General features: G+C 31.2%; 1 protein-coding gene across 2 annotated transcripts in view; it reads left to right on the top strand.

Moving 5' to 3' along the window:
• Positions 1-24361, top strand: part of LOC107164961 (max dimerization protein 1-like) — a 176428-nt gene extending 152067 nt beyond the window's left edge. For both annotated transcript variants that reach the window (XM_089225567.1, XM_089225566.1), the window contains 3 exons: positions 13767-13983; positions 22465-22582; positions 23244-24361. In XM_089225567.1, the coding sequence (XP_089081693.1) occupies positions 13767-13983; positions 22465-22580 (333 nt within the window). In that variant the 3' untranslated portion in view covers positions 22581-22582; positions 23244-24361. The remainder of the gene's footprint in view (positions 1-13766; positions 13984-22464; positions 22583-23243) is intronic.
• The last annotated feature ends 2101 nt before the right edge of the window (positions 24362-26462 follow it).

Raw genomic sequence — 26462 nt, 5'->3', positions numbered from 1 at the left:
TCAAAACCAATCAAAAGGGAGGGTTCTCTGTCGATCATGTCACGTATTATCACGGGCCACCGCTTTTAAAACACAACCTTCCTGTACAATCTCCTCGTACTGATTCTAGCCCTAGTAATGTCATATACATATAAGCTGGCGTGGGTTTCCTCACCAAACATTTTTTTCGATTCCACCGTTTCTCGCTATAGATATTTTTATTCGGTTAGCGCTTTCTTCTCTTAGCAGTCTCGTTGATTATGTGTTTATATACATTCACGAGGTTGAAAATTTCGCCCAGCAATTTTCGTCATGACCCGCTTCTCTTCCGACCTTTCCTTGCGCCACCATTCTCTTCTGTGACATTTCGATCTCACTATGACTGCAGCTTACTGCACCGAGCGTGATGCGAATATCATTTGAAACCGAGATAAGATATCCGCCCCCACCTACATACAGATATATAGACGCAAAACCGAAAACAATTCGACGTTTGCCACTTGGAAATGCATTAGGTGTACCATTATTATTATTATCTCGTTGCAGCATATATATATACATATATATACTTACAATAATAATATACAGAAAGGGTAAATTGGTTTTTTATTCAAACTACCACCGCCACGCCTCGGCCCAACGCTTACATTTTATTTTTTTGTTACCCCACAACCGAGAAGCTACTCAATAAATAAATCATGTCAACTCAATGCGACGATTTTTTAAACGAAATCTATCGTAACATTTTTATCTTTCATTGCATCTATTGTGACTTATCAAAGAATACACCTTACTATGATAATATTCCTGTGTACGCTTGTTTATAATATACATTGACTATTTCAAATGCTTGACGTGTTTAAATTCAAATGTTGAGCTGATATTGTTCTTAATAGTTTGATGCTCGTCTGCGTAAAACAAAATTATGTTCAAATATTATTCTGAAGAGATGAACAATTGACGCTTAAAAGTTTTTACTCGATTCTTGAATAAACATTTTAAAACTTGAGTCATTTATTTTTAAACATCATTACGTTATTTAATTTCTCACTGGTATTTAAATTTGAAGACGACTGCAGTTTATAAGAAATTACATTAAATTTATTATTTATTTATTTATTTCAAATAAGCTTGAATAAAATATGATATCTTACACATAAAACTAACTTTAAGCACAAGGTTAATCATTTTGAGATTTTTTATATTATTAAAAAAATAATTTTCTATTATAGGTGTTAATACTTAGTCCAATGCTAAATTAAGTATAATTCTAAACGTCATGCCTACAGTATAGGTCCTTTTTTTTCCGTTTTAACCGACGACGCCGCGGGATCTGCTTTCGCATTGCTTCCGCGACGCAATAGTATAGGTCCTATACTGTTGTTTTAATACCTACAGATCTTCACGAAAAGCATGATTACAATTTACTACTACCCTCCTCCCAACTTTTGGTTTTCACTGTTTTTCTAAGATTTTAATTGGTTTTATTGAACGGTGTTATTGAGAGAAATCCCAAAAGCCATCAAAGATTTTCCTTTGGCTTTATAGACTTTCTGTCTATACATAAAGTGTTTAGTATTAAAACTATAACGTCATGTAGCACAAAAAGTGTTGAAGAAATGAGTGGAAGGGGGAGCCAATTTATTTTTCGTAGCGAAGTTATAATTGCTTTTCGCAAAAACTTCACAGAAGTAGTCCAATGGTTATTAAATTATGTATTGTGTCGTATGAGGCCCGTCATCATCGCTAATTCCTCGTTTGATCAATCCAAAAACTCCACAGAAACTCGCTTTAAGTTCCCCAAGAAATTCTCATGTGGTTTGAAGTCGGAAAGCGTAACAGTGAGTGTTGTGGTTTAAAACGGCGACATTTAACGTAATTTGCATTTATATTGAAATTTGGATCTTTTATTTTTATTTTTATTTTTTTGCTCGTTGTCTTTTTTTCTAGCCTTTTAATTTAATTTTGCTCGCAGCATTTGTCTCCCCTCTTTCTTCACATATAATCGAATGATAAAAGAGCAACCTCCATCAAACCTCTTTGTGCGGTTTAGGTATGGATATGTTCATTCATTAATTCTATAAGCTGGTGTTTTCATAAGTACTTTCACCAAACTATTTAATTCACATTAAATATTAAATCAAAATCGTTATCAATTAAATTTATAAAATTGTTGATGAATTACATTAGCATCGTTTATCATACTTTTTAGATGTATTCTAGGTTACTAAAAAATGATATCATCACTCATTAGGTTAACGATACAGATAGTATCATATATATTATACTAATAAAATTAAACAATAACAACGCTTTTTTATAAACTATTTTCATTAGAATCAATATTTAATACATAGTATACACATACATTAAGTTTATACTATCGATTTAACGATTATTGAAAATTTACAGTGTTATATGGTATAAAACAATTATAATAATATTAAGCTAACATAACCCAAAGTACCAGGTTAAAAAATATTAAAAAATTTTATATTTATCAAAATAATAATATATACAAACAAATATATATATGTATGTGTGTATGTTCCACTTAACCGCCTATGTATACGTATTATTAATTTTGTATAAACAACTACATGCGTTTAATATTGATTTTTTTAAAACCATTTTTATAAACAATAGATACATTAATTTACATATTTCTGGTAATGTATTTTTAGCTTCACGGTGTATATCAATAATATTATGAATATATGTGTTCATCAAGTGTGTAAAAAACACTCAATGTATGATAGAACGTTAAATGAGAGGTATAAGAGCACTTGGCGATAAATCTACTAAAATGCGCTTATGACTTAACTTAAGTATAATTTATCGAAGTATATTAAGCCTTTGGGAAAGTTCCAAAGGCATTTTTAGGTGGCGGGTACATTCCATTTGTGTGAACAAAAAATGTATTTAATAAAATTCTGTCATTTATATTTTTTACCCTCCATATTTTCTGTAATTTAAAAAAAAAAATGCTGCAATGTCTCTGGTTCTATTTATTGTCATCAGTATTTATTAAAGTGAGACGTCATTATTCCTTGATGATAAAATAAAACGCAAAAATATAACTAAATTGTATTTTGTTTAACAATATTTTTCTTAAAACGTTAATAATAAAATATGTTTATAAGTCTTGAAAAAACGGTAAAAGAAATTATAAATTTAAATTTAATTTAAATTATCATATAATTCGTTGACAGAAATATATACATATCATATATACACGTCATGCATAAATTATTATTTAATTTAATAAGACATATTCTTTTCCACTAACTTATTTTTTTAAATTATTTTTCTATGTATAAATAAGTAAAATATATTTACTACAATTTTAAAACCCCATAACTGTAATACTTACAAATATAAAGTTCATAATGTGTTCTATCTATATATTAAATGTCGAGAATTGACGATTTATATAAAAGAGACAGCCTCTCAGATGCTTAATTTTATTTATATTAGATTTTCACTTGTGTATGTTAAATTTGTATACCAGAAATATGTTATGTGCTCGTGCGTAACATTAACTTCTTTAATTATAAGATCACCTCAGAGGTCATATAATTAATCAACCTAGAATGCGTTTTATAATTATGTACGCAAATATTTTTGAATTTCCGTGTATTATATTATAACCTACCTAAGTAATAGAACACATTTCGTATAAATTCAAAGTCGTCTTATATTCCCATGGTGTAGTGATCGAAAAATTAAAAAGGATTATATTATTTTATCATAATATTCATACCCCGACATCAATATATAGGTATCTAACTATTAGTTTATACACAGAATAGATGAAATCAGAAAGGACACTTAAAGCAAGGAACGTTTTGCATGTAGTGGAGATGGTGGCCGCCATCTTCTTATTTATGCTGTCAGAGAATTTGTTAGGTAATGAAATTAAGTTGTAATGAACACTATCATACATCGAGTTTGTATACATACCTATTGTGACCTATTGCTATTTCACAATTCATTTTTCACAATTTCACTATTCTGTGCTTGTGCTAATTGTTATTTGCATTAATTGATTTTTTTTTTTGTCAATTGTTTGTGGTTGTTGGTGTATTAATTTTTACAATGAATATATCAAATACTTCAAATAATTACATCATTACATCAAATGTTCGTATTCATATATCATATTTGAATTAAATTGTATTATAATTGAATAATATACCTAAGTACTATTTAATTAAAAATAAGCCAAAATTGCAAAAAGTTGGACTTAAAGATTTTAAATTTTTAACTTGAACCGTATCATTTTGTGTATTTTGTGATTAAGTTTCATTATATATTTACACAATATAATTGTAGATATGTTATTTCCATTGTGTAGACAGACTGATTCATAAATAAGAATATGGCCGCCACCTTTTTGTGTGATAAGTATGATTACCATGTTATAAAATTTAAGTGTCCACCCCTTGGTTTATACACTAAATGCCTATGAGTGAACTGTGTTTGAAAATATTTTCTTATGTGATATCATCGTTGTGATTGACTATGGCTTTTGCAAATGCAATTACCAGAGCTTGAATATGAAAAAATCTCTCAAAAAGCTATATAATAAAGATACAACTGATACATATTTTAAGCAAGACAGTTCTTTGATTCGATGTATAATTTTCGAAGAAAAAAAAATCCCTCGCGTTAATTAAGATGAATTAGTATTTTATTTAAACATGGTTTGTCGAATTACGTTATATTATATAAATATAATACGAGTTAATATACCAAGTAACGTCCCGAAACAATGCTTCTGGAGATAGCCTACACACACGCACAAGTACCGCGCTACAACAGCCTCTGGTAAACGGAATTAACAAATTTAACAGTAATATTATAAATCATTGAACTTCGCGTGCAACACGCTGATATAAGATACAAACAAATACAAAGTAATAATTAATTTAATAATATTATTACAACGTTGAATGAATATGAGGCTTCGTTAATGAGACGCTAAAAAAGTATACGAGAAAATAGAGCATTTTATTAGGTTCATCAATAATTATTTTGATTATGATTTATCTTAAAACGATTATGATCAGTATTTTGTGTACTTAATATCAATAATATCAAATATTTTTTATAATTTAATATATAATCACTATAGTCAAAGTTATTCTATTAAGACTAAAAAAAAAGAGGGAAGTAATATTTTTATAATTGATGCACATTTTTCCTATACACATATATATATATATTACGAAACGAGACACAAATGTGCTATATATATGCGTATCATTGCGAATGAAACTCATTTACGTACTACCTACGTGGATGTCTGCTGTGAGATAGTCTAATGAATGCATGTAGTATAAATATAGGTGGAATTTATTTACCTCTTCTATTTATTATTATTATTATTATTTATTTATTTATTGTCCCCGTTATCAGACGAGGAAACGTATAATAAATTCGTCTCCCGCGCGCCGTACGCAATATTATATTAATATTCCATTTATTAAATTGCAACCGAATCGCAGTACACGATGTACAGGATATATGACTGCAGTATGTTATATATACCGAGCACAAGTACCACCACGTATATGCAATGGAGGCATTGAATAAAAAATGTCCCTCGATAAATGTGAAAAGGAAAAAAGACCTCAAGGAAAAAGTCAGTTTATGTATATGTATATATGCATATGTGTGTGTGTGTAAAGAAACACGCCAAAACAGAGAAAGAAAAATGGTATCGCTTAAAGCCTCGCGGCCTCGCGTAATAAGCGTGAAAAAGTGGCGCGGGTGAATGTGAAACGGAGTAACAGTTGGTGGAGAGGTCTTGGGGGGAAACCGTGTCGGGACACGCCGAGGGAGTGGAATAATAACAAATGGCGGACTCAGTCTTATTGTACGTAATTTTGCGTGTGCCAGTTTTATTTTTCTTATGGTAAAAAAGTAAAACCTACGTACAGAAAGAGAAAAAAGGATATCGGATAAATAACCTAGCAGAGGCTTTTTTTTATTTACCTCAATGTTAGACTCTTTCTTTCACCATCTCTCTCTCTGTTTCTTTTTCCTTCAATCGAACTTGTTTGTTCATTTTAGTTTGAGCAGTGCTACTGCTGGACGAAGTTACATTTCTCTCAACCCCCCCCCCCCCCCCCCCGATTACCCTCGACACCACCACGTTCTCGATCTGGTTGTTGTACAAATGTCCTATTCTCCTCCACGAATACAGGTGTTGGTAAATGCTGTGCTTCCGAATAACTTATCAATGTCGACCCTTGAGATACAACCCATATATTTTATATATTTGGTAAGATAACGGAAATCGTTATTTTTTCTTTGGTGGACCAAACATATCTCTGATATGGGTGTGTGTGTATGTTCACGCGAGCATGTGTGCGTCGACGATTAGATCCTCAAGGCCACGCCTATTTATATATTACCTACTTATATATATTATTTTTTCAAGACTTTTTATACTGCAATACATTATAATAGCTAACAATAGTTTTTTGTTATTAACTTTTTCTTTTCTATACATAAAATGTATTTAATTCCAATATGTGTACGATAATTTGAGTATGTTATTCAAAATCACAATCTTAGATATTAGAATTTCCAAACCAAAATATTTATCCATTTACAATTTAAGACGTTTAATGTATATAATGTAATTTAACGTACTGATATCTTAATTGGCTTTCATATAATATAATCATATCATATAACACACTAGCAATAGTCTTCTTTCAGAAAATTATAATAAATTAATGATTTCTACTTTAATATAACATACAAATTAAAAAATATATATATATATACATATATAATATTAAATTAAAAAAATTCTATACTACCTATGATTATAAAACAGAATGAAAGATAAATAAAAATATTGTAAAACGTATAAAAATAATTAAATATATATAGGTACATAAATATATTATTATTATTATTATTATTAATTATTATTATGATTTTAATATATAATAATATTACCTAAATAACTCCAAATAGTTTTCTTTATCTTTTAAGTAGTTTTTTTCCATAAAAATCTAAACAATATTTCGTATAAACTAAAGCATCGATAATACAATATGTATGTATATACATTTATAAATGAAAACTTTTCTCGACGTTATTTTCCTATTACTTTGAACCACCGCATGAAAAATGTTCACCTGGGAGAATATCGTGTTTAACAGACTGAAATAACCTACTTAGAACTAACATTAATCGGCTTAACTCGTGGAAATCTCTGTCTTGGTAGTTTGTCGTAAGTTTTGGAGTGAAATTGAACGATTTTATTTATTTATAATCATTATTTTTTCTTTTAAATCTTTCATTAATAGCAAAGTTTATTGTAGTCGGGTATAGCAGGTTTTTTAACATATAAGGATAACATCTGGAAATTATCAACTGAGAACATCATAGATATGTTCAACTAATTTCTATTGTATTATCACTGTATTATTTTCACTGTTTATTGACTGTCGTCCTAGTGAATGGAAAAATCCATTTCATGAGTTTAAAACTGTCCTATACAGAGACAAATAATAATTGTTCGACATTTTATGGGAGAATATAAAAAACACTATAGTGTAGCATGGCACTTTGGTCACGTAATTCACGCCTTTGTTTTACAGTTTCTTTTTCTTTTTTTTTAATAATAAAACCGACCAAGTCGAAAAGCGAAAAAGCTTTCTTTTTTACGACTCAAGCCCACCGGGTGTGACGACGACGACGGTGTCGGCGGCAGCGAAGACTACGACCGGCTTTTTGTTCAATTAACCCGGCGGCGACCGTACCTCGGGGAGTTAATTATGAGGGTATATTGCCCCGTGTTTCACCCGCCCCTTAAACTCACTGGCCAACCAAAATCCACAACGTCGTCGTTGCCCGCGGTCACACTCCTACTCGGACGTCTGCGTAACCGAAGCACGTACACTACTCGAAAGCCAGTTTCCTGCTCCAGACGAATCCCTATTGGCCAAACAATTATTATTATTTATGTATATTTATTATATCTTATACCGATGATAAACGTGCGTAGTACCTGCGGATACCGCGTGTAACCGTGATTCCGGTCACAATTCTCATACACCGGGGTATGCTTTATAGTATAATGCAATATATTATTGTTATTATTATATTTTTTTTATTAATAAAAGACCAATTTGTTTTGTTCTTAGTCTATTTTTTTTTTATTTGATATACAACAGCATTCAAATGAAATACAACCTCATAGCTCATACAGAATAAATGTATTAAAATATTACTTTTTAGTGCTTTTAAAACGAAAAATTACCTTTACCTACCAAAATATAACAAAGTATCAATAGAATAAAATATAAGCATGCAAATTCTTTGTAAGAATTAGAATTATTTTCGAACACTAGATTATTACTTAATTATTCAATTGGAAACCTAACACTAATCTTATCTTTTATAAGTCATTCAGTAGATTACAGCAAAAATTTAAAAAAATAAAACTATGAATAACTACCTAATAATAAATTGAGTTCCCTCATAATAATATAATATACATCAGTATAATATGTTAATCTCAGTTACAATTAATCTTTCAAATCTCGCCGTTTTGTGCTTATACAAACTATAATGCGATATAATATATACAATACAATAGTATACGACAATAGACTTTGGGTATGTTTACTCTTGTTTTCACAGGAGCCGCTTGATATAATATTATCATTATTTACCTTCATCATCACAGTTGATTTCGGTGGTCGAACGCCTTTCACTATATCTATGTGCAAAGATGTTTATTTTGGAACAATATATATATATATGTTGTTCTCTAATCAAAATTCTATGTAGGATTTCAGCGATGGGCTTATGAGAAAGATGTGGCAGTATCAAGCACGAGAAACTATTGTTTGTCGTATACACAATAATAGGAAGGTATATAGCTACCATATTATTATTATTATTATCATCATGCTAGCGTTATCTGCCAGGTCTGATTCGAGTTTTAACGAGGTGTGAAGAGATACTTCTCGCTTCTAGCTAAAATATGCATTATTCGTACGGATTTGCCGTAATTGTTTTAATATAATATTATTCTTGCAGTTATATGATCAAAACATGATAACGTTATTAGCGAGTGTATAGTGTAATGAGAATTCTATTTTTTACTTAATTTTGATAAAACAATATCTAGCATAAAAATGTATTACTTTATTTTTTTATATAGCATAATAATACATGAAACTAATTCAATTTTTATTTTTGAGTCATTAAAATTAGGTGGGCCATCAGAATCGCGTTTAACTACGTTGGAGAAATATTTTATTTGATTTATTTCCAAACTCGATTACTACGATTACCACACGTAAATTATGACCGTGTAGCTAGGTTTTAATTTGTTTACCAATGGGAAGAAAATTATATACGAACGGTGTAATCGTTTTATTATTACTATTATGGTTTTTTAATGCGAAAATAGCGAAACTTAGTTTTTTCGTTTCCCGCGAAGCCGGTAACGTTCCGGGTCTTTTTTCCGGAGCGGAAAAACAATACTCGGTGGTCGTGAGACATTTGTATTCATACCATAAACAACAAATCGTTGCAGTCGCCTCAGCCGATTAATTACTGCCAGTGGCGGCAGCGAAAAACGCGAGCTCGGCGACTAACAAACGACTGAAGCTCGAAAAATAAATCATCAAAGGGGAGAAATCGGTGGGGAATGGAAGTCGCCTGGAAAATGAAAAACGTTCATTATCGAGTTTTTAAGAGTTTTTTAATGAAAAATCTGACGTCGGCTGGTGGCAGTTGAATATTAACGTCAATTTACAATCATTTTTTTCTTCTCACTCAATCTTTTTTTTTTTTAATTATTAGAAACTTCAGAATTTAGTTTTATCAATAATTATATTAATTATTATATACTACTACGAAAAGGTTAATAATTAAATAGAACCATGTTTCGTAATTGTCATTGACTATTACTCTTTGACAATAATGAGACACAAAAGAAAGACATATTTAATATCATTATTTCATAATATTCTTTTAGCCTCAGCTCGTCAGGTTATTATAGTAGAGTAACAATTAAATGAAGAACAATTAATGTATGCATATGAGTAATCTCGACTCATATGGCTCACACAAATTTTCCATAGATTGTCAATATAGTTGCATTTATACAGGTTGATCCTGTCAAGTATTTGTTTGCTAAGCTTGGTTTTACATTCTTAAACGATTACTTTAATTTGTAGTGTCTTAACAACTTACTGCATGCAATGGTTTGACACGAATGACGATGTAATGAATACAAATATTTATATTTAGAAATAGCCATAGCAGCTAGAGCTTGTAATAGTATAATCAGTAATACCTTTGTCAAGGCTTGACATTTATTTATTACTTCATTTTTTTTTTAATGTGTCAACATATCGCATGTTTTAAAAGTTTGTTACCATTATGGTTTATGTAACATTTTTTATTAAATGCCTCATGAACACGCCAAGTATTACTAAGGTTACATCGTTTATCCACCAACGGAATGCTAAAATAAAATATAATTATTAATTGCAATTTTACTAACGGATAGTAATTCCGAATATGATGCGTTATACCATATAATATACTCACTGATATTTATTTCTGGGATAGCTTCCCGCATATAACTACGTCAGGTAGTGAATGTAGAAAAACGGTACCCTCCCCTGCCTTAACTATTGGTATAGAAAGATGATATTCTCGGCGACGAGATAGAGAAACGTTTTTGCTCGCACGATCGAATTCTCTGGTGAAAATCCAGATCCGCTTACGTATAGAATATGAACGAAACGAATTAACACACACATACACGCGCGTGTACAAGAGCATCCGAGCTACACATTTATATACCTATCTATAGATATAAATCCACACTGCGATTGTGAGAGCTATCAATTTTAGGAGTGTCCCGTACACGGTTTATCGTCGTGGATATATGGCTTCGGGGTGTAAAGTATAATATAGTCCCGCCCGCTCTTTCAGTCACTCTCTTTATCACTATATATAATATAAAGACTCATTCTCTGTCTCTCCCTGGACATGTCGAAACACTTTGCGGGGTTAAACCACCGTAAAGGGATAATTTTTTTCTACTTCTCTGTACGTTTTCTTCCGTGCTCGATTCTAACAATCGATACTGCCCGCCCCACCTCATCTCGACAATGGCCTTAAAACCATTATATAGATTATACGTATTATATAAATATATAGAACTGCACGGAGTCCTTTGAAGTCGACAAAAGCGACATTTTCTACAACCACAGGATCGTTATTTTCATCTAGCACACATGCTCATCCACTCGCTCCAGTACTTCCACTGCCGCTGCAGACGTATTTTATTAAGCAATAACTTTTTTCTCTCCGACGTTTTTAACGGAAATTCACTTCGCTTCTCACCCATGATGCTACTCGGGATGATGTATTCGTCGCAAATAATAATAACACACACATATATATATATATATATATATATATATATATATATATATATATATATAAATATTAGTAGATATATAATCCAACTTCACCTGGGGAAAAATGAACGAATATAAAATACAGCTCTATACAGGTGTATTTCGGTTTTAGTGTACCTAAGTTCACGTGCAAATTGACTTCGATGTACTTAACCTTTCTTTGTGTTAACATTTGACCTAGATATGCCACACTTGGTATATTTTTTAAATTGGAGATAAAACAGTCTCAGAATTTTTTCAAAATCAACCAGTAGTTTTTGAGAAAATTAAGCTTAAACATGCATTTGGTTTCTTTAACCAAGGTCAAGTAATTACGGTGACTTGATACATGTTTTTACCTCATCTTTCCGAGTATCCAATGAAAACATTTACACCTTCTACATGGTGTTACGAAGGTACCATGAAAAGTTAAAGGCTCTATCTATCATAGTTTAGGCTCTTCGTTGATCGGCCAATCAGTCAAAGACACGTCTGATTATATATATATATATATATATATATATTACACGTAAAGAAACAATGCACATTGCGCATACTATGCATACTTTAAGCTAAGTATGATATTATTATTTAATTCACGTGGTGAAGAATTAATTAAAAATTAAAAACGTCACTAGCACGCGTGCCTTCATGTCTACGTCAGATGCCCTTAATTATTATTATGCGGCGTCCATAGATATCATTTTAGAATGAATCAAATTAATACAGTCACGTCATCACGCGTCGCCGTTATAATAATAAATATTATATTACAACGAAACTTATATAGTTTTAGTATATATTATAATTTATAATATAATATAGTTTCAACATAATAATATTATATTATTTTACTAGTAGGACTCGCACGCAGATATGGTACTATATTGCCTATTCAAAGCGCCGTGTTATAAATGATAGCGCTCTCAGCAACGACAAAGTATTATATTCCTCCTTTCTCTCGTTTTATCGTTCACTGTCACTCAATCACTCTTTATCCCTCTTTATCCTTCTCTCCCAACTTACATATAGATATAAATAATTATCTCTCTCTCTCTCTTGTAACCCCGATAGCCAAAATACGTCATAAAACGGTCTTATTCGTTAGTCCATGCTTGACATTATTTACTATTTAGTATTTACATGTTGGATTAATATGTATACACTTCACTCATAAACGATCTCAGTGTTCTTGTAAGAAATGAGAACATTAAATATAGTATTATTATGATCATGTATTAATCAATTATGACATCAATGGTAAATACTTTAATTTTGTTACTAATTTAACAGCTCCTAAGAATGCTTTTTGATTGCACAAACGTTTATTTAGTGTAAATACGAGGTATATATATATATGTGTGTGTACATCAGTTCTAAGCTAGCAATGGAGTTAGTTAAATTCAACAATAAATATTTTTATTTTAGTTGTGGTTGTCAGATTTTTCGTTTCATTTTCTTGGTATCTGCTATGCTTCTATCCAACAGACGTATTTTCGGTAGTCTTTTGTTATCAATCGTTTAATTATTTCTTGCTTGGTTTGTAATAAGTTACGAAATATTGTGCGTATACAACTTTTCTCAGCATAGACTGGTATACAGAGCTTTTTTCCTCACTCGAAAAATTCGTTTTAAACTTTCTCTCTGCAGCAGTTCACACACACGTGCGCAATTGCATGCATAAATGTATGCGCACGAACGGCTGCAATACCAAATAGAATATAAACATTTTACGTTTATTATAATATATATATATATATATATATATATATATATATATATATGTGTGTGTGTGTGTGTATATAATACGCACGTGTATACTAAAAACATCGTTCGCATAATAAAGACTATGAGCAAGTAATAAAATAAAAAAATAAGCAACGAATATTAGACGACTTATACCCGAGTCTTAAAAGACTACTTTGTATGCACCACCCGCGATTGTTTTGCACCGAGACAATGATGAATTATAAACGAGTATCGTAGCCGAGTAACTGAGGGCGAAGGGAAGAAACGACTACTATGTTTGTCGTCGGAAATCGTAACCTTTCTTTATCGCCCACACTCCCTTCTAGACTATCTATAATAATGTTTAACGAATTATGTCGTATAAATCTGTACTTGTACGTCATGCAACATTACAATTATCACTAATATATTATGAAAAACAAACGCGTATTATATAGGAGTCTATTAGCGTTTAGTTACTTAACTTGAGCATAAATGTATTTTTATTTATAGATTTAGAATTTGATGATGTACTCGTTTAGCGTCCATAATAATTTTACCTATAGTTATTAATATTACGATGTATTTTTGCGTGTGTTACAGAATTTGGAATCGCAGGAGAAAAAACACATTATGCACAAGGACACCCTGAGCCGAGAGCATAGATACCTGCGGCGGAGACTGGACCAGTTGACCACCACATTAAACGTGAACAAACGTCGTTCCGTGTCTGAGTCAAGTAGCTATACGACCGCGTCCGGGGCATCGACATCTTCGTCCGCATGCAGCACATCTTCGTCTCCATCTATATCTGAATCAGGTACGTCATAATGTATTTTAATATTATATTTAAAATAATAATAATACAAACAATAACGACGATGTTGATTAACTTCATTCGTATTTTGGGAGGGGATGTGGGATCTATGACACGAATTGATTTTCGTTTCAGTGACCACCACCCCGCGCATCCACGATCAATGTTATTTTCCAACTAATAAGAGTTTTTTAGGGGAAAGTTAATGCAAGAAAGGGCAAGCTAGTCCCCTAATTAGTGCCAAGTGTTTATAATATCAATACTACTCAACCCATAATTATGCATTACCCTTTTCGCACGACCCAACGGACGTACCCGTGCAGTAATATCAAAACTCGAGTGTCGTTCTCATAAGCGTTATTCAAAAGTTTTTTCGACCGATCTCTCTAATACTCACAGGGTTCATAAGCAGTTTGTAATGACCACACGAACCCTTATATAGCGCACAGCTGTGCTTATAAACAATCCTTATATAGGTATGTATACATATACTCGTATGTATAAGGTGATTGCCACAAACAATTTTAATGGTGGGAATGTTTTTGTTCCCATTATATGTATATCTATTATTTAAATAATAAATAACGAAATTATAGTTAACTTTATATAATTTAAAAATTAAAAATTAAACGATAAATATTTTGATGGTAACTTTTTTATTTCAAAATCTTTAACATCATATACACATATCATTATTTTTTATATAAATTTTGCATTGAGCTACACGAATAAATAAAGTTTATTATTGAACGTAGTTTAACCTATACTATTGTATAATAGTACATAACATAGTATTTTGTAATCAACCTTAGCCATATGATATTTTAGAAAATTTTCTAAGAATATGAAATAGAAAATACCTTCTTAATATATTTATCAAAAAACCTCAGAAAGAACGACGAAATCATTTAGTGGTATCATTTCAAATCGATATCATCCTACGTATATATTATAATTTAATACCAGCTGGTGTGTCACGCATCGCACATTATAATAATACATACCTACCACACGCCTTAAATATATTTCGTACGTTTAAGATAACGATATTCCATTAAAAATAAATATTAGGGATCAATACTAAGATAGTTTTGTGAGTGTCTTATATATTTATATATAAATAATTTTCCTGCCCACGCTCTACATGCATGCTAGACCACCATGTGAACTATTATTTGCAATACATTGAGTCAAACGCCACTTTCTTTGCGTACCTGTACCTATACAATATACTCGTATAAACCGTAGGATGGCTCCGAAATAATTTCCGAATATATAATTAAATTATTATAAGTAGCTGTCAGGCGCATTTAGTGTTGTTTTATATTTTCAATCAGTGGACCGGAATGGGTATGACATGTTTTTAAATGGTTTTTTTAAGTTGATTGAAAAACAATTATCGTTGGTCGATTGTGTCGATCAATACAAATTCTGATCAATCACTGACAGCATATAGGAATATACATGTCGTCACAAGAGATTATATTTTAAGCTCATAATGTATATTCCCCATGTTGATACGAGTGAATTATTTGTATGGAAAGTGAATTAATTTATGATGGTCGTCTCTTCAATACACGAGTTAGTGTCTATTACACATTATATGTATTCATTATATTGATGCGATACGAATTTCATAGTGGAGGCCGATTTCAACGGTTTATCCAACCTAGATGAATGCTACCCTAACAATAGTATGATTGTTGTAACCATATTAAACATTTGCTCCCTAAATTAATCGCATGAAACCCTTCAACGAGGGACCGTTAGGTGACTGAACGTGTTCTAATCGAATTATATCATAATATATTGTATGTAGGAATAATGCGATAGTACACATCTACCAAAATTGTTATTTGACATTCATAAGCTATGTCGATAATGTGGTAATTGTCATAAAGCAGGATGTATCATTGATTCATGCGTGTGAGAAAAAATTACTTTTTTTGTACTGTTACTATACAATTGCTCTGTGTTGTAATTTTTTATTTTTTATAATAAAATTATAGTACTAGACCTTGTTAGTTTATTAAGGAGGCTTTGAGTTATCCGATATTAGAACTTACGGCTCATTCGATTTCGATCAATTCGTTTCAACAAAAAAAAACTCGCTCATGTATAATCGTAGCTAGTATACATCTCTCCAAAAAATGTCCAACCAAATTTGGTCATTAATCATCCAACAACTTTTCTCCAAAAAAAACCAAACGAGTTATCTGAAAGATTGAAAATATTATTATAAATTTGCTCATCAAAATACGAATATCAAATAAGAACTTTCATCGCGAACAAATTAAGAAAAAAAAATAATTCGAGTTAAAACGTGCAGATGCAGGAAAAGAAGACACTTCGTAGCTCGTTAGTCGGCATTCCTCATTAGTTAGGACCGGCTTTTTATCAGTCCTTCCACGCTCACGCTGTTGTTCTGCAGGGTAACGCCTGCATCAGTCGGGTGGTGGTGGTAGTGGCAGACGCATATTCAACTCGTTTAAATTAACTAATTTCTCCGCAATAAATTGTTTTTCGAGTGAATATCTTAGACCCGGGGCGTTCAAAGGCCACAGGGGTCACGTCTCTGCGCTTTTGCTCTCGTTAATTTCATTAATAAACTCAGCAAATAATGCTCTTGGACGGTTTTTCTTCCTTTGCCAACCCTAACTGACAGAAATGAAATTAAAAGGCCTGAGGATTGATGAGACCGCCAATTTTTTCTCTTCCGCGACTCCATCTATCCCTTATTCCACCATCCTTGTCATCTACGTCACCATTGTGTGCAATGGCGGGAAGTGTACGTCATTAAATTCAGCTTAAAGGTTTCCACAGAAAAAAGACAATTCTTGAAATAATTATAAGCCATTCTGCATAAGAGACTTGAGCAACATATTACAATATTAAAAAAAAACGAAAATTAATTTCAAAATTTCAGTACGACTGAAGTAAGGCGCCATTCGGATATAATTTATGGTAATACAATAATATTATGTAGTCGTATAATACGATATTGTAATAGATCTGTTTCATTCTATTGTATTTATACAACAGTTCTGCTTCGTACATTTTGAATTTAAATTTTCTGATGTTTTCCTACATATGCTAATGTATAACTGTATAACTTAAGCCTTTTTTTAAAGAAAAAAACTTTATTTTTACTGTATTACATGATAATTCTCATTACATTTGATATATTGAAATACATATTGCATGTATAGTTTTATAATATTATATTAGGTGCGCGTAGTTAATGGTTATAATACATATTTTGTTTGGCCATTTTCCACCCACATATCAAATATAATAATTTATGGTATTATGATAGAAATTTTATTGTTGATCCTACGAAATAAAAATGTAGTTAAATTATGTGTAGAAGTATGGTGACAATCTCTCATGGATTTACACACATTACCGTCGTTTGCATGGTTATAAATATAATAAAGTAAAATAGTAATATTATGATCGTGATGCATAGTAAACAGCCTGCCGTGCAAAAATATATTGAAACCTCTGTTGTCTATGATCCCATTCGTACCGGGTAATTATTTTTATCATAAAGCCGGTTTTACATTATTTGTATTTTATCACAAAATATATTTTTATAAATTATGATAAAACAATGTAGAATACAATGCCGTCAAATCATATACTGACTGGATAAGGATATCGCATTAATCATGATGAAAAAAAAAATCATACTATATAATATGTATATAATATTTAGGTGAAATATTTTCGATAAAACATTTTCAACGTATTTTACAACTTCCGTGATGGGTGGTGCGGGAGATTTGGACGGATATAATGACGTATTAGAAAGGTAGTGGAAGACAAAGAATAAAGAGAGAGAGAGAGAGAGATATAGCAGACCCTGGCGGTTTACTACGTTATTAGTTTTGAGCCCTCTGGACGCAGATAAAGAAAATTCGATGAAATAAAACAAGACGAGAAAACGCGTGGCAGGTGAAGAAAGGTGGTGGCCGCGGTGGCATCTCGTTTTCAACGCGAATTTCGTCAATAGTTATATATATATAAGTTTTTTTTTTCCGCGTGCTCAATTTTCCGTTCCATTAACCGGTCGAATGGGTCTGCGGACGGAAATACGTCCGACGTCGTTGGTTTGAATCGTTCCCCAGTAATTTGGACGGTATAACCACGCACACCGCTGCTTTGTAAAATATCCTCATGCACCGTCGACACCACCACACCATAAAATACTCCCACCCCTCACTCTCACGCTTCCGCCACCTTTCTCATGAGGAAATAAGAAAAGTTTTAGTGCTCCGGTGACCCTAACCCTATATCCATATATATACAATATACATACATAATACATAATATATACAATGAACATTACGTATGTATGTCTGTGTGAATATGCACAATGCACATGGTTTAATAGTTGCACCACGTGGTGATCGTCCTGCTACGTATATTGTATAACATGTTTTATTGTTGTCCGGAACATCGCCTGAAATTAAATTATGGTGGACAATGTCTGAAGATAAAAATAATTTTGACCTTGATTAAAAGAATATAATGGCATTCTGCAAGACAACTATATAGGTACTGTTACACTGTAACACGGTCATTGCAATAAGATTTGTTAATTTTGTACGTTCACAAATTTATTAACCCAATGTAATATCATAGGTATAAAAAATAAGTAGATAAGTCGTGGATGTCACTCTGCTGTACAGTAGGTTACAAGTGAGTTACTGTAATGAATAGAATTAAATTTTAATCCAATGATGCTATATCATTGTATAAAAAAAAACGATTCTAAGCGGAGACGGTTTATCTGTCTAGGATATATTATAGTTAATTCAAAATTTTCAAATCTTAGATTTAAAAAGAAAAAGTCGCTCAAATGTTTTGAAGATTTTACCATGTCTAAGTAAGGCTAATATAAGTAAACAACCCAAATTTCAAGTTTTAACGAATGTTTTTAACCAAATTACAACAAAAAATTCCCAAAATTAAAATTCTATAAATAACTCAAAAATGGCTGAACTTTTCAGAACTTTAAACCATAAGGAAAACAATCCGAAATACAATGAAAAAGATCTATTGTCATTTATTTTTCATTTGAAACAATATTTCTGGTAGAAAACGTCATCTGTAATTATTTAATATTATAAAACCGTGAAATCGTACTTTTTCTCCTTTAACTGCTTTTATTTTGAGTACCGTTTCGAAAATCGAAAAATGACATGTTTAAAGTACCAGCTCAAGAACATTACCGTTCAGAAAAGATGCTACACTTGATACTTTTGAGCAAGTTTAGAGGGAGAAAAAGTGTTTACAGAATAAAAAAAAAGAAAAAGAAATAACCATCATTGAAAAACCAATACATTACATTTCGCTCAGAATCTAAAATTATTGAATATTACAAAAATATATTATTTCTATAAAATGCAAAAAGAAATGATATTAAACAAATAACAATAAAGTGTAATTTATTCTGGTATTTACAATATGTATACCTATATTGACATTTTGTTGTTTATGCATTTTAAAGAATTTTTATCGGTGGAGTACGATTGCACGTGTCTTATCTTTTTGGTTATACGATTACGCACAGTGCCAAAATAACAAATAACATGATTTTAAGTCAAAATTTTTGATTATAACAGCAAATACGATCGTGTCTTGCTATAATGTACAAACGAATTATAGTGCGCACAGTATGTTACCCATATAAAGGTTTTTCAACGTATAAATCTTTAGTATGCCATTTATTTATTATACCGATAGTCAACAGGAAATTTAAAGACTGGTGCATATCTACGCGTTACATTTCAAAAGATTTATTGACCATGTGATCACGATACCCGAATATACATAAGTGTATATGTTTTGTGAAATTCTTGGAATTGTATTGAGTTTATTTTCAACAGCATTGAGGAAATACAACAAACGAACCAATATTTATATACAATATACATCTATTCATTCGTATATTATAATGTATTATATTATTATTACTATTATTATCATTCATTTCGTTCGAGAGACAAAATCACGTGTGGTGACGATGACGTGTGGTTTCTACCCGGTTACTGCACCACGAGACACAGTTCGTTAAGAAAAACTACGACGCCAAAAATAACAGTATATTATACATACTGCACGGTATTAATATTTAGAAAAAGCTTCGTGTATAATATAATATATAGCATTATGTATGTATGTATGTATATACGCTCTTCGACATAAATCGTAAAATCCGAAGAAATACGTTTTGGCGCGTCGCACCTCCCACCGGAAAACCACGATAGGCGGTGCAAGGATGGTTGTGCTGCGGAGAGTGGTGGCGTGTGAGGGCAAACACCGAGAATCCACCGATGGATGGTGTGGTGTCGGAGGTAGCGGAAGACGGAAAAAAAAAATAAAACACCGGTATAAATCAAAACCGGTGCCGGTGAAGCGACTGCGGCGGGAGGGGTTTTTGCACGCCGGAAATCAAAACGGGCCTTATAACAACGACGGAGACGACGGAGACGACGACGACAACAGTGGCAGCGGCGTTAGTGGTTTGGTCCCTGTGTAATTTATAGCGTTTAAAAACTATGCGCATTATTTACGGAACCCACCCCGAAATGAATTTCGCAGCACGCGACTTTGTATATACATTTCTGCGCGTATGTGTGTCTTTGTGTGTTTGTGTATTTGTCGTGTAACGTTGCCGCTTTTATTATACGCACATGTATGAAGTATATATATATATATATATATATATATATATATATATACACTGCTGCTGCAGTCGTCATAATCGTCATTATTATTATTTTTATATATTTTTTTCTCGCTCCCTAACCACCGCCGTAATTTTGGTGTATGATTTACGACGGATCGGCAACGTTGCCGATTCTCCGCTCGTGTTAATAATTCACCACCACCGTCATCTCCAACCACCTCCCCAACATAACGTGGTACTACAAACACATACTCACACACACTCACACACATGATATAATACAGCTGTACCAAAACAAACGAGGCAGATACAGAGAAGGAGTGAGACGGACGAAGAGACTTGCCCTCAGACTGCAGATAAACGTACAAATGAGAAACCGAATGTGGCGGCAAGTAGAAAGGATTGAGCGTCAAACGGCGGTGTAGTGACCACCGAGTGACCCGAACGAATTCAATTAATACCAACGAGAAGAGATTTATTCTCTCGAGGACGACTACGACGACATCACCCATTGCATCGGTAATAAATCAACGTCCCTCCGCCAGTGTCTAACACCCATCTACTCGACCGGTAGTTGATCCTTTTAACCAATAAATCGACCTGAACTGAACTCCTCTCTAGATGTTTCAGCAGTGATGCCATATACACCGTCGTCGGAAGCAGTTTGTTTCTAACGCCCTTTACCGTATTATTTATTAATGGATATCCACTAAAATTACCACTCGCAAGTGAGGCTTAACGTCTAGGTAACAATAAATTAAAGAAGGTTAATCGCTTGAACTTATACGGAACAAATATAGGTTATCCGACTGTTTTAGGTCCCATCTATAAGTTATAAGTGTATCTGATTCGCAGTTGTCAATTTTTATTTTTATAGTCTCATATAATAAATTATACCTAGACTAAAATTTGTTATCTTTAAACTGCGGAATTTGGCGCAATGTCCTAATCATTATTCTAAAATACCAACTATATTATATTTTCATATTTTTAAACTTAAATTTTAAATTTTAAATAAAATTTACTTTCTTTTGTTATTATTTTTTTTTTATTATTAATTAAAGGCTTCAAGTACAAATGTTTATTAGCCTACAATGGTTTACATGACTTCTTTTGTTATTATTATTGTGTTATTGAACCTTAAATTTAGCGTAATTAAAATTATTATACTTATATGACACAATACAATTTTAGAATTTCAGTATGTGGTTTGGTTTAAAAATATTTTAAGTATTGGAAATATGCATTAATATGAACTAAGTACATGCATGGACGAATTAGAAACGAAATATTATGTTCTAATAACTAATGTCTTAGTTGTTAACTATGGTTATGCATTTATGATATTCATATGTATATATATTATTCTAAAAGAGTGATTTACCAATATTATACAGTATAATTTATATACCTAAAAAACTGAATACCACTCACATCAAAACATTTTGTATAATATTTTTATGTTCATACAAATCTTATTATTTGCATACATTATTGCACTATTCTGACTAGTGAATTTGGTATTATTGTGATTATATCGATTACCAGCCAGTAAAAACTTGCTTGAATTTATTAATATATAAAATTATATAGCCTTACACGAAATGATATTTAAAATCTTCCATACACCACAACTACCTCCACCTTTGAATAATACCTTTAAAGTATACTATATAGTATATATTTTACTATGTTAATTTTATATCATATCATATTATACAAATAGCAATAGCAATAGATAGCAATATAACATATTTTAATTATTTAATTTATATTTTGTTCAACAGACGAAGTGGACGTGACCGGATGGGTGAGCGACACGGGCAGCGTGCAGTCTGGGTCCAGCGACAGTGGCGTTGCACTCTCTACTTGCCGCATCACATTATCCGAAATGGTCTTTTAGACGTGAGTATACAATATGTTTTTATATCTTTATAATCGTTATGTCACTTCGATGATGAATAGGTTGGGGTATCACATTTGTGAGACAACATTTTCATTTTTCACTACAAAGTCACATTAAAAATCATCGTGATACATACTATAGATATTATGTGCAAGTACTATTAAAGACAATAATATTATACCAGAATTATTCTAGTATTATACTATAGCGAATAAATGATTGACAGCCGAACTCACTCTACGCAAGAAAATTTCTGAACGCCCCAATATGTATAGTCATGTGTAAAATGTTAGCTATTGAAACTATTAATAATTTAATGTAGTTAAAAACATATTGATTGAAATTATTATTAACCAACTATGACGTTCCTTTCAATTGTTAATTTATTATATTAAACCAAACATAATGATATACATATCATCAAATAACAATGTTTCTTATCATGTTGCGTCCCAGCGATGGTTCGACGAGTGACTATTCACTACGGTTTTGTTTCGAACATTTAGTGTACTGGTATAACACTTGTTAGTGATATCTTACACAGTGCTTTTCTGTTCTATTATTGCCTGGACCATGACGGCCATAAAGAACTAATTGTTAAAATAGAAAATGTTAAACTTAATAATTAAATTGACATTTTGGTTATATTTTTTTGTTTAGAAATCTGTACGGTGACCTAGACACGAGGAAGACGACGAAAACGACGACGAAGATGAATAAAAAAAAAAAAATATATTTAAAAAAAAAACTATAATTAAAAAAAAAATCCAAAAATGTATGAAATAATATTTTAATTTATAAAACTAAAACATATTTATATGTATATACACGTTAAAATTGTATACATTATATACGTATATATATATATATATGTGTGTGTGTGTGCATGTGTGTATATGTGTGTATATATATATATATATATATTATATATATATATTATTTGTGAAACGCGTGTATTAGCACCCCGAGAAGAGGCGCTTTTACGGATCACCGATCAGACTGATCACATACAGACGCGATACGATCGCACGCTGACCTATAGGAGGACGGGCTATATAACAACTATTACATTTTTTTATTATTATTATGACTATTTTATTCATTCTCTCTTTTTTCAATCAAAATAATTAATCCCTTCATGCATGTATGAATGTGCGAGCCGCTGATGTCCACTAAAAAATTTAAATAAATATATTATATTTAATATTCAGCTCTAGTCACCAAATAATATTATATATTACCTATGCAGTTTTTTTTTTAATTATTATTATTATTTATACATTGGTGATTGGCCAGAACTCTCGTGGTAGAGGTGCAGATGATAGAATTGAATGATAATACATATTCTAACGTCAAAAAATTTATTATATATTATGAATTTACATATATATATATATATATATATATATATATATATATACGTATAACAACACACATATACAACAACTTTTAACCCTTACGCAATTTTATCAGTATCTCATTATTCGTAATTATTGTATTATTTCTTTCTACTATTAGTATAATATAAAATATTATATTTACAATATAGACGTACAATTTTTTTCTGTTATTACAATAATGATTTACGGTATAATATTAATATTTTATTATTATGTATAATTATTAAATTATTTTAATATTTACGTAGAATATTGTTTGTAAACGGTCGACGGCCATACGCACCGTCTTAATATATATATATATATAATATACTCACGTATAATTATATTTCTCATCGAACCAAAAAATAAACCGTCTCTCAGTTTTTTGGAATAAAAGTAGGTTTTCGTTTTTAATAACGGCATGTATACTAATGTATATCTGGTTGCGAGTCGAATTTTAAAATGGAAATCTTTCATATATATATTTATGTCAATGATTAGGACCATACCCCTTATTATAGATAAATATTATTGAACAGGTTGGGTTGGTTTTACGTAAGACCCATTTTCTCAGACAATAATAGTGTTCTTTTTTTTTTAATATCATTTGAAGTACTAAAATAATAATATAATTCTAACTATGAAATTTCAAAAATCTTCAACTTTTTCATCATAAGTGTGTTTATTCTTTTTTTAAATTTTATATTCTGAAACAAAACTTAAAATCATCGAATAAATATTGTAATATTTAGTTTAGACAAGAATTGTGGTGGAGTGACGGAGAACCCTACAATGGATTTTCGCTACACCATACCCTACTCGTCTAAATTTACTTTTGTGTTTTTATGTATTTTTATAACTCGTAAATTTTAACTTCTTAACAAAAATTAAGTGTTCTTAGTACTTCAAATGTAAGTTATGATTTATTTTAAAAACGCAAAACCTACAAATTATTGATCTCTCTCTCTCACACACACACATCATATACTCTCTATCTATGTATAGATATTGTTTGGCCATCACAAATATACAATACATACACCCTATAGTAAGTGGGGGAGTGTGGATGGAGTTAACCCTCTGGGATGCTATAAAGATTTCCTGATTTTTTTCACTCTCCCAGTGTCTCGAGATCTCACATGTCTCCATTTCAATGCCACAGTGTTCGGTTTTCCAGAAATACGAAAAACATCCCTGGAGTCGGCAATCTTCCAACCTATGTGGTTTATCGGTATTCCCATTTTATATACAAATTTATCATATACACCTTGGAGCATTGCGATTTTGAGAAAATGTTCTTATACCTGAATAAAGGTACAGGTTGGCTGGATAATATATACACGTGGTGTCGTGGGCCAGTATAGTATTAATTCAGATATATTTTAAATTATTTAGGGACGTCGAGTCGGGCACATCAATCATATTTTTCTCCGGGGATTTCACGTACGGTATTGGATGGGTATGCGCGGAATGGGGGCTCTCTAGAAGGTAAACATTTAATGTGTAATTCATAATAATATATACCTATTTTTTTTTTTAGAACTTCCTAAGAACATACGTGTTATTTATGCAGATGCATATTATGTTTAAAATATAATATAACGTACCTTTATAAAATGGCCAGTACCTAAATTAATAATATAATATATGGTCTATACGTCCATGATAATATTAAAAAATATAAACATATTTATACATATATTGTGTCGTCGATTACTTTGGTTTTGGAAAATATTTAATATATTATAGAATATTATAATATACTTTTAGTGTTAATCGTGAAAAAACATTTTTAAAATATTTTGTATATAATATATACCCATTGTGTACCTATTTTATTTATTTTTTTCCCCAGAAAACAGACGTTCTTTATTAGCTTCCAAAATAACAAAACAATAATACATACCTAGCTGCCGTCTGTAAGATGACCCATGAATTAAAATATAATACTTAACAATTAAAAAAAATGTAATTAAAATAATTTCTTTTCTGTATGGTAGCATAACATAATAAACATATAAATATAACAATACACACATATTACATAAATTATTAGAATCATATTCCTCATCAGCAATGCTCATGAAATATATTATTATAAATTCTTAGATTATTGTTATGCACAATTATAAAAATACAATACAAATTATGTAAATACGCTGTGTAAAAAATGGCTAATTTGTTTTTCGTTTTTACTGTACAAGTAAAATAATTTTTAACTTAACATTAAATATTAACGAAAACAACTGAAATTGTATGATTGTGTCCCTTCTAAATTGCGCTTAGAATTTCAAAGTTTATTATTATGTCTGCAACTACAACTACTTTTACAAGAAATAAATAAATACATTTTAACAATTTTTTTTAGTGGTTGCTTGGCGTGACGCGTTGGCTGCTACCAATCGCGGAATGCGATTGGGAATAAGTAATAGCCACAGCTACTAGCTCCCAGATAGGTGACCACTCGGGTTCATGGAAGTTAAAAAAATTTCAACAC

The sequence above is a fragment of the Diuraphis noxia genome, unplaced genomic scaffold (assembly GCF_037042655.1).
Source record: "Diuraphis noxia isolate RWA-SAM2 unplaced genomic scaffold, SU_Dnox_SAM2 contig0004, whole genome shotgun sequence".
Taxonomy (NCBI): domain Eukaryota; kingdom Metazoa; phylum Arthropoda; class Insecta; order Hemiptera; family Aphididae; genus Diuraphis; species Diuraphis noxia.
The sequence above is the reverse complement of the archived record's forward strand: the minus strand, read 5'-3'. Positions and strand labels throughout refer to the sequence as shown.